Below are 10,671 nucleotides of genomic sequence, written 5' to 3'. Positions count from 1 at the left end.
TGAGAGAAACTGGAATGATAAAATAAAATTTAAAGTTTATTATAATTCTAAGACTAATATATACACTTAGTAACAAAATGGTCTGGGTTTTAAGCCTTGAATTTCCATTATTGTCACAGATGATAAAATAGGAACCGTCTTATCTCAAAGTTTTAACTCTTGAGTATCACTGGTTTCCTCACTTAGTAAAATTTAGCAAAAATAGTTGCATACAAACACCCAGGCTTTTACTTGACTCCTAAAAGTTAAAAGGTCATATACCAAGTTCTGGTTTCTGGTAATGGTAGAGTGGCTTACTATACTACTAATGCTAATAAACTCTGAACAAAATATTTAAAAGGAACTGGTTAAGGAACTTAATGTTCGCAGGAGCTAGAGAGCATATGACCCTTGAAGGATCCATATTGATTTTCCCTTGGGGCACTCCCCAGTCCCCACAGCAAGCCAAAGATAATACTCAAGTACAAAGTCATAACTTACTGGATTTCAGGACTGTCTCCAAGCCTGGAAAACTAGGAAGGCAGTATCTCAGAAGGCAGGGCCACAGAGAGAAAACCCAAAAAATCTTTTTTCAAACTCTCCACCCATCCTTGATGGACTTATGGGCTGGGAGGCTCCAAGGAGCCCAGAGGGAAAACAATAACTGGAACTGAAAGTCTTGAACAAGGATATTAACAGCTTCCTAGTGAAAGAAAGACTGAGTTTGAAGTTGAATCCCTCCAAGTTAAAGAGGTTTAGTAAACACTCCAGGTTTTTCATTAATGCTGCAGGTGGGTTCCAGCCCCGGACTAAGGGATTCAGGCATGAAGTCAAACCTACTATCAGATATTGTGGAAGGATCCTGGGAAGAGGAGAGAGAAATGAATGCTGAGAAATAGAGTTTTCCAGTTTTTTCCTAAAACATCAGAAATGGTTTCTGAAAACAGTAATCAGTAATTTCTAGTTCAAACTAAGGGAAAATTCTAGAATGAATTATTAAATACTTCAGATGGATTGCATACTGTACGGAACTCAGTTTACACTCCCACAGACTCTCACACGGTATCATTGTAAGTCCAAATGTATACCTTTTTTATGGTAAATTTGGAAATATCTGGAAATTGTAAAAAAGTAGAGGATCATAAATACCTCTTTTAGAACATTTCCTACACTAACTAAATTGTACACAGATATGTGTAAAACGTATCTCACTGAAATTTTTTGCAGTAGTAAAATATTGTAAAGAGTCTAAAAATCGTCAATAAATATATCTATCAGAATTCTTGTCAGAAACAGATCGCCCATTCAATTTGAAGAAGGAACAATTTAAATATGTGTTGGCAAGGCATAGGGGAAATGGTGCTAGAAACAACAGGAACAGTTATCATCTCTGTGCCTAAAGGGGAAAGAGATAGAGGGTCCCCAGAAGACAAGAAGAGAGGGCCACCTTCCCAGGAGCTGGGACCTTTGGTCAAGGGAGGTAGCCAGTGCAAGACAAACCTTAAGAGAGGGAAGGGTGACTCTTCCCCTTCTCTCCAGTGTGTTGCTGGTGCTTTCTTGTGGTTCAACCAAACTGAAAGTCAAAGGGTAAGGGAGTCTGTTGATGTGGTCCATGCATGCCAGCCTCCCAGGACACAGAAGAAGGTGAAGAAGGGTGGCAAATAAATCTGGAAAAGCAAATAGAAGTTATCTACACTTGATGTAAATTACAATGTAACTTGAATTATTCCATTAAAATAAATCAGTGTATTTAGAGTAAAAAAGGCCATTAGCTGAACAGGATGAAAGCGTTGGGTAGTTAGGTGGGTGCATTCATAAACAGTAGACGTACGATAGATGGATGGTGTAAACATATATGTGTTCTATCTATATCCAAACTCACAGATACAGGGTATAACCATTCCTCTATCTTTATATATGAATATGAATATAACATGAAATATGTTTGAGAATATATATGCCAAACTTTTAACTGTGTTACTTCTAGGGAGTTGTGTATGGGCACTGGAGAGAATGAAAGTCTTTTATGTTTTATAGTTGTGTGACTTTAAATTTTATCATGAGAACCCATTACTTTTATCATTATTTTTTAAACACATAGTTAAAAGAAGACAACCTAGGACATGAGGAGAAAAAATAAGAAAGCCATGATCACTAGGACCATGCAAAATTTCAGTAAGAAAATATTCTATTATCTAATTTAACTTTTATACGGGCTTACTAATCTTGCAAATGAGAGAAATGGGGTAGAAAAATATTTCACATTTTCTCAGGTTATCACTGAGGACAAGCTGAAGAAATGTGTTTGAGTTGATCATACACCTAGGAATGTTTGAATCCCAAACCTGAGTGACATCTTTGATGCTGTGCTCTGTCTTCTGCCCTGTTTCAATCATTTTTATATCAATGACATATCAAGTTATTAAAAGACATGGTGACTCAGACACTGTACTGAGCAAGATATGTGATCTAGTGACTGAATGAAGAGCTAAAAATGTCCTGACAAACAGAACAACAGACCAATAAAATAATGTATCATCTGATGTAAATGTAAGGTCCCAAACTTGAAAGAAAACAAAATTACTCATATATATCCAGGATCCAGTAAAGATAGCTTAGTAGCAGCATGTGTTTAACTTGAATCAGTTCAGTAAGTGTCAACAGTATGATATGGCTCATTGCAAAACTCAATGATTGACATCACCTTCATAAAATAATAGTGGCCAGGAGGCTAATCACATTATACTAAGAATTTTAAAGTAAGTGGAGTACGCTCAAAGAAGAACACTAATGCTGATAGCAGAGTTTTAAAATCACACCTTACGGACCCTGGTTAGAAGATTCGTCTTTATGTTACCCTGAATAGACCACCTGATGAAGAGCACAGTAGCTGGATCTGATGTAGAAGGCTTGAGTCTTTTTATGTGGCCCTACAGTTAAGGCCAATGAGTCATGGATGCACAGGGAGAGACTCCCCAACTCAATACAAGGTAGACATATCTGACAGAATATTCTGACCAGAATGGACTGCCTTAGAAGTAATGAACTTTTGGAAAATAATTTATAAATGAGACTCAAACAACTGACACCCATCGGATGCCTTCAACCTTAGGATTCTGTGGTCCCATATACTTCCCATTTTTTCATAGTCGAAAATATGACTTCCTCTGGTCTCCAAGTCAGCACATTGATGTTAAGTTTATATTATTCTGGTTTTTATCTTCACCATATGATGAGCACCTCAGATGTAAGGGAAATTTATAATAAAAGGACCAGTTTACTGGGCTGTTGAATTCCTGTTAACCTGCAGGTAAAATCACTTCCAGTTTTCAAAGTTCCTCCTCAACTCTCCCTTCTATACATACCTAATTTTCTATCTGTAAATATCCCTGCTTGTTTTTTATGCAACTTTTATCTTTTTCTCCTCTGGTGTCTCACTTTAAAGCCTTATGTTTCTGGAACTATTTACCTCCTCTGATTTGCCAGGTTTTACTTCTGAACTTCTCTTTGACTAAGCTGTGATTGACACTCCACTCTGGGACATTTCCCCTCTCATTAGCAATGCCATCTATTCTCTTTTCATTATAGATCACCTGAGAGAATATGTAGTTCAATCTTTTCAACTTTTAAATCTCTTCTTTTATTACTATCTTTAAGTTTTATTCATTTATTCCCCTTTAAAAAACATTTTTCTATATGATCTGTGCACTTGTTATCATTTTACCAAAAATGTGTTTTAATTATGAAGTATTATTTTTTAATGTAAAATATTTTATTGTATCTGAGACATACGGCTAGTTTATGTCCCCAACCATGCTTTTTCTGTATGTTTTTCACTACTACCAAGCTGTCTTTCCATGGAGAAGAGATATTCAACTCACTGATATTTAAGAACTATTAGAAAAGATACACTGCAAAACTCTATAGCTTTGCTCTAATAATTCAAGCATAATCATTCAAGGAAAGATGGTACAATCCAGTGGAAAACAATCTTACTCTTGGCCAGTCGAACATATGGAGATTCCAGAAGAATGTACAATGATTCATATATTTGTTCGACTCATATGCTTCAAGCCATAAGGCGTTTGTGGGATGGCTGTTGCATGGGGCGTCCAAAGTGACTTTTCAAGTTTAAATAATTTGTTCTGATATCCTGAGCAGACTTAGGGTCAACATTTTAGACTCTCAGGATACATCCCTGTGGGCAATAAGGAAAACGTTTCCTTTTTTTAAGGTTTCCTTTCTCCGGGACACCAAAGACTTATGAACTCTGGTTGTTCTAGATATAGAGGTTGTCAGTAGTTTGATTCAACACCAAAACAACATTTACTTCTTGACATACCTCCTTATTAGATGCAGAAAGAATCATTCTCCCAATGTTGCTTTGAAATATTAAATGAGTTGAGTATCTTCAGTATGTGCTTGGGCCTCAGAAAGACAGAAAGGGAGGTGAGAAAGGAAACAAAATAGGTTTGACATAGCAATAATACATATGATTTTCTACAGTCCTCAAATTAAATATCTGGAGAGCAGCTTGATACATGCACTTGATATTCCACTAAAATCAAACCTTGAACATATAATGAGATTACCTTGAAAATAAATGTTAGAAATTTTAACAGATAAAATGCATCAAAATAAAGATTCTAACATCTAATAGAGTAAGGCTGGCAGACATACTTGGCTGTGATGGTGGAGACCAGATGATGAGGAAAGATTATGGCCATGAAGGGACTCACCTCAGTGCTCAGATGTTGGTGGGCTAGTGAGCATCCCCAAAAGATGCCCTTTTCCTTCTTGCCTCTGAATTTTTCTTTCTTGAAAGTAGTTATCATAGTGTATTTACCAGCAAGTTAAGATTTACCTTCAAAGTTATTGGAAAGGTGGCATTTCTACTTCAGAAAAATAACAAAAACACTATAAACCAAAACTCTGCCTCAGCTTGTTCGTAAGCTTTCATGCTATATCATTTTTGTTTGTTTAGAGTTGTTTGTGATCATTATCCAACAGAGAACTTTACAGCATATTAGTTTTTTTTTGTTTGTTTTTTAAACATCTTTATTGGAGTATAATTGCTTTACAATGGTGTGTTAGTTTCTGCTTTATAACAAAGTGAATCAGCTATACATATATCCCCATATCTCTTCCCTCTTGCGTCTCCCTCCCTCCCACCCTCCCTATCCCACCCCTCTAGGTGGTCACAAATCACCGAGCTGATCTCCCTGTGCTATGCGGCTGCTTCCCACTAGCTATCTATTTTACGTTTGGTAGTGTATATATGTCCATGCCACTCTCTCACTTTGTCACAGCTTACCCTTCCCCCTCCCCATATCCTCAAGTCCATTCTCTAGTAGGTCTGTGTCCTTATTCCTGTCTTACTCCTAGGTTGTTCATGACTTTTTTTTTTTTCTTAATGGAAGTTTTGCTGAGTATGGACCTACAAATAAAGCCCAGTGAAGATATGATAATAAAATGAATATGCATAATGTCTGGCATTTTTCACAGAACTAAAACAAGGAATTTTTTAATTTGTATGGAAACACAAAAGACCCAGAAAAACTAAAACAGTCTTGAGAAAGAAAAACGGAACTGGAGGAATCAGATTCCCTGACTTCAGACTATACTACAAAGCTACAGTAATCAAAGCAGTATGGTACTGGCACAAAAACAGACATGTAGATCAATGAAACAGGATAGAAAGCTCTGAAATAAACTCACATATGGTCAATTAATCTATGACAAAGGAGGTAAGACTATACAATGGAGGAAAGACAGTCTCTTCAATAAGTGTTGCTGGGAAAACTGGACAGCTACATGTAAAAGAATAACATTAGAACATTCTCTAACTACATATAGAAAAATAAACCCAAAATGGATTAAATACCTAAATGTAAGAGCAGATACTATAAAAGTCCTAGAGGAAAACATAGGCAGAACACTCTTTGACATACATTGCAGCAATATTTTTTTAGATCTGTCTCCTAGAGTAATGGAAATAAAAACAAAAATAAACAAATGGGACCTAATTAAAGTTAAAAGCTTTTGTACAGCAAAGGAAACAATAAACAAAAAGAAGAGACAACCTGGGGACTGGGAGAAAATACTTGCAAATGATGTTACCAACAAGGGATTAATTTTCAAAATATACAAACAGCTCATACAGCTTAATACAAACAAACAAACAAAAAAACCCAATCAAAAAAATGGGGAGAAAACCTAAATAGGCTTTTCTGCAAAGATGACATGCAGATGGCCAAACAGGCACATGAAAAGATGTTCAATATTGGTAATTATTGGAGAAATGCAAATCTAAACTACAATGAGGTATCACCTCACACCAGTCAGAATGGCCAACATCAGAAAGTCTACAAACAATAAATGCTGTGGAGAAAAAGGAACCCTCCCTCCTACATGGTTGGTGGGAATGTAAATTGGTATAGCCACTATGGAGAACAGTATGGCTGTTCCTTAAAAAAAATAAAAATAGAGCTACCATATGATCCTGCAATCCCACTCCTGGGCATATATTCTGAGAAAACTCTAATTCAAAAAGATACATGCCGGCCCTGGAAGGCAGAAGTGGAGCCAGTGGGTAGAAGGGACAGGGAGGCCGACTTTCCTCGCATCCCTGTAAGGACAGCTTGTTCAGCGGCGAAGCCATCCCACTGGCTGCGAGAATTAGAGGTTCTGCGGGGAGTACCTCCGGCCATGCCTGCAGGTGCCAACCCCCCTGTGCCCACGGTGCCGCCTGCCCTTCGACCCCAAGAAAGTGGACAAGGCCGCCCACGTGGAGAAGCAGCTTTCATCCTACAAGGCACCCTGCAGGGCTGCAGTAAGAAGGTGACACTGGCCAAGATGAGGGTGCACGTTGCCTCCTGCCTGAAGGTCCAGGAGCAGATGGCTAACTGTCCCAAGCTCGTCCCTGTGGTGCGCACATCCCAGCCCATCCCTAGCGCCGTCCCCAACAGGTCCACCTTCGCCTGCCCTTACTGTGGCGCCCGCAGCTTGGACCAGCAGAAGCTGGTAAAGCACTGCATGGACAAGCACTACAGCGACCCCAACCGCGGGGTGTGTCCCATCTGCTCGGCCATGGCCTGGGGCGACCCAAGCTACCAGAGCGCCAACTTCCTGCAGCACCTGCTCCCCCGGCGCAAGTTCTCCTACGACACCTTCGTGGACTACAGCATCGACGAGGAGGCTGCCTTCCAGGCCTCCCTGGCCCTGTCTCTCTCCGAGAACTGAAGGCGCGGCCACTGGCCCAGGCCTCCCGCCTCAAGGGACAGGCCCCGCCAGCTCCTGCGGCCCAGGCCTGCCTGCGAAGGCGCCTTGAGGGCCAGGTGGAGCCTCACTGCTGCAGGAGGAGAGGCCACGTCCCCATCGTCACCGGCTCTTCGGTGCTTCGGGCTGAGCAGGTGGCTTCAGGGGCCCGGCCACTGGGACGGAGTGTGGCCACTGTCTGTGTCTCAAAGCCATGATGTCCTCCCTGCAGAGAGGACCCTTCAGGCCCTGCCACGTCCACAGGCCCCGGCACTGAGCAGGGAAATGTGGAGGGGGCCCCGGCCCAGCACCTGGCAATGCTTCCCCCTCGCGTGCTCGGTACTGGATTTTGTGATACATGAAGGTTCCACACTCTTCTATGTTATCCGGTGTGATGACCTTTTCACATTTTCTAGAGCAAAGACAGAGCAGTTACCCTTAATATTGCAATATCTGTGTTTGACTAGGAATAATAGTATTTTTATGGAACATTTACAAAATTATATTTAAAAAAAAAAAACAATAAAAAACGAACCATTGTGGGATTGGTAGGGGGAGGAGAGGAGAGACAGGGCAATCGCTGTGTGCGGGGACCGAGGTTGCCACGTCCCCAGGTCACCTCGTGGTTCCCCAGGGTCACTGTGATAATAACGGGAAGAAATCCCAACGCCCGGCCACTTGCAGTGGCTCTCTGTCTGCTCCTGGCCTACCGCCTGGGTCTTGGCCTCGGCCCTGCTGTCACTGTTCCAAAGCTGACCACCTCCCACCCCCGGCAGGGCCGCCCCCAGCAGTGGCAGAGCGCTGGGGCTGGGGCAGTGACCAGGCAGTTCAGAAGATGCTCATCGGCACCCTCGTTTGGTTAATGGCATAAATTATTGCTGTCTTTAAAAACAATTTAAATAAAACATCTCAAAGCATAAAAAAAAAAAATACAAGCACCCCAATATTCATTGCAGCACTATTTACAATAGCCAAGACATGGAAGCAACTTAAATGGCCATCTACAGATGAATGGATAAAGAAAATGTGATATATATATATATATATATATATATATACACACAATGGAATATTACTCAGCAATAAAAAAAAGATGAAATCATGCCATTTGCAGCAACGTGGATGGATCTAGAGATTATCGTACTAAGTGAAGTAAGTCAGACAGAGAAAGACAAATATAAGATATCACTTATACGTGGAATCTTAAAAACTGATAAAAATGAACTTATTTACAAAACAGAAATAGACTCACAGACATAGGAAACCAACTTATGGTTACCAGAGGGGAGAAGGTGAGAGGGATAAATTAAGAGTTTGGGGTTAACATATACATACTATTATGTATAAAATAGAAAAACAACCTACTGTATAGCACAGACAACTATACTCAATGTCTTGTAATAACCTATAATGAAAAGAATCTGAAAAAGAATATGTGTGTGCGTGTGTGTGTGTGTGTGTGTGTGTGTGTGTGTGTGTAACTGAATCACTTTGCTGTACACCTGAAGCTAGCACATTGTAAATTAACTATACTCCAATAAAAAATGGATAAGAAATGAATATGCATAATGTCTTTATGTTCTCCAAAGTCTTTCTCTCTGCATGCTTTTTTAACTAAACAAGCATTAAAAGGAGTTTTCCCGGGAAAGTTAATTAAACAGAGACCATGGTTTCAGTATTTAGAAATTCTTTGATAATTTAAAATATTTTAAAGTTAGTTATGTTAAAAGCAATACTTTTATTCATAAATTATTCTACGTAGAACCAACTAGGGGAAGTATTTCCCAACACATGCTGAGAAGTTAACATCTGGAGGGAAGACTTCTAAATTTGAAATTACATCTACACATATTATGCCCTTGATCACAAACATTCAGGAGCTTCTCAGGATAAAGTTCACATTTTGGTGAATGATTTTATAGTCTTAATTGCCACTACTTTCTTGTATCCCGTTTATCTCCCAACAGATTGCTGCTGCAATTACTACACGCTTTCCTATCAGGTTTTTGCACATTCCTGCTTTGGACATTACTAATAGATGTTTCCCTGTCTGGATTATCTTCACTTCCTGCTGCCACCCTCAGTTTAGAACTTTCCTACAAATCTCAGTTCAAATCACATTTCCTGCTTGAAGCCTTCCTAGATCCTGGGTAAGCATATGTGTTATCTACTTTTTGGAATCAGCACATTTATAGCCTATATCACTGATTTTACCTTATAAACATATTATTTTTAGCCTGTCTTGAATTTCTGACTTTACTTTTTCTTATTTTGTATCGTATCTTCCAAGCAAAGCCGTGTGTTCCACAGGGTTCTGCATAACTTACGGCTCTACATAATTTAGTCTTCTATGAAACCCTGGAGGAGCCATCACAGTATTATTATGTAGGAGATGTTTAATAAATATCAACATTAAGCCAATGAATGGATTTCTCTGAGAGAAAAAAATATATAGTATTGTCAGGTTTTATAGGAATAAATTTAAATATACGCTATAGTATTATAAAAATACACAAAGACCACCCAAATGAGAACAGAGGTTATTTATGCAGATTTGCTTTAGCAAAGTCACTATTACTTCATTTGGCAGAGATTCAAAGGCAGGCAGGTAAGAGAATTGAAAAGTTGTGTAGTGGAAAAAATGAGAGAAGTTTTTAGAAAGGCTTTTATTGGAGGTTGCTGGCAAGGGAAGTTGAAGGTGGGCTAACTAGAAAGGAGGAATCCTATTTGGCTTTCTCTGGCTAGTTCTGAATTGGAAGTGGGGGAGAAGGATTACAAAAATTGGGGGCGCTAACAATTGTTGACCAAGTTCTAACCCTTTGGAGCCAATTGCTACAGAGCTTGTGGTTTGGATTCCATGGCTGGTTGCTGCACAGGTTGTGGGTCGGAATTTTATTGTTATATGTGGTTGATATATTTAGTCTCAGTAAAATAATAGCTAACATGTTTATAGTACATTATCATGTCCCTAGTATTGTACAAACCCTCTTTCATTTGGTCCTTATGACAGCTCTGTAGGCCCAACAGATATAAACACTCAAATTTTACCAAAAAGAAGACTGAGGCTTGGAGAAGCAAACCATCTTGCCCAATGTATCCAATCTAGTAAAAGGAAGTGCTTCCATTTGGACTCACATATTCTGAAACTAAATTCAGATTTAAGAGGAAATAATTGTAAATACTTATGGACCCGACCAGGCTGGTACAAATGAGAAGAATAAAAACCCAGGGAAATTCCATAAAATTGCTGAAAGTTAGGAGGATAGTATCTTGAAAATCTAAAGGATATCTGGAGAAAATGAAGCGTCATTCAGAACATAAGTGGAATTCTGAGAATATTTGGAAGGAGGAGACTAAGTGATAGCTAAAGATTAAATATTTCTAACAGGGGTGAATAGAAGGGAAGGAAGCATCAGCTTTTCCATTTGGAATTTC

The 10,671-nt window shown here is 39.3% G+C and overlaps 1 protein-coding gene across 1 annotated transcript; it reads left to right on the top strand.

Moving 5' to 3' along the window:
• Positions 1–1,182: 1,182 nt before the first annotated feature.
• LOC101318545 (uncharacterized) lies at positions 1,183–8,237 on the top strand. The gene has a single exon (XM_073789372.1). It carries the CDS (start codon positions 6,358–6,360, stop codon positions 7,219–7,221), a length of 864 nt encoding a protein of 287 aa, XP_073645473.1. The 5' UTR covers positions 1,183–6,357; the 3' UTR covers positions 7,222–8,237.
• Positions 8,238–10,671: the final 2,434 nt, after the last annotated feature.

Source organism: Tursiops truncatus, chromosome 12, assembly GCF_011762595.2.
Source record: "Tursiops truncatus isolate mTurTru1 chromosome 12, mTurTru1.mat.Y, whole genome shotgun sequence".
NCBI classification, from domain to species: Eukaryota; Metazoa; Chordata; class Mammalia; order Artiodactyla; family Delphinidae; genus Tursiops; species Tursiops truncatus.
The sequence above is the reverse complement of the archived record's forward strand: the minus strand, read 5'-3'. Positions and strand labels throughout refer to the sequence as shown.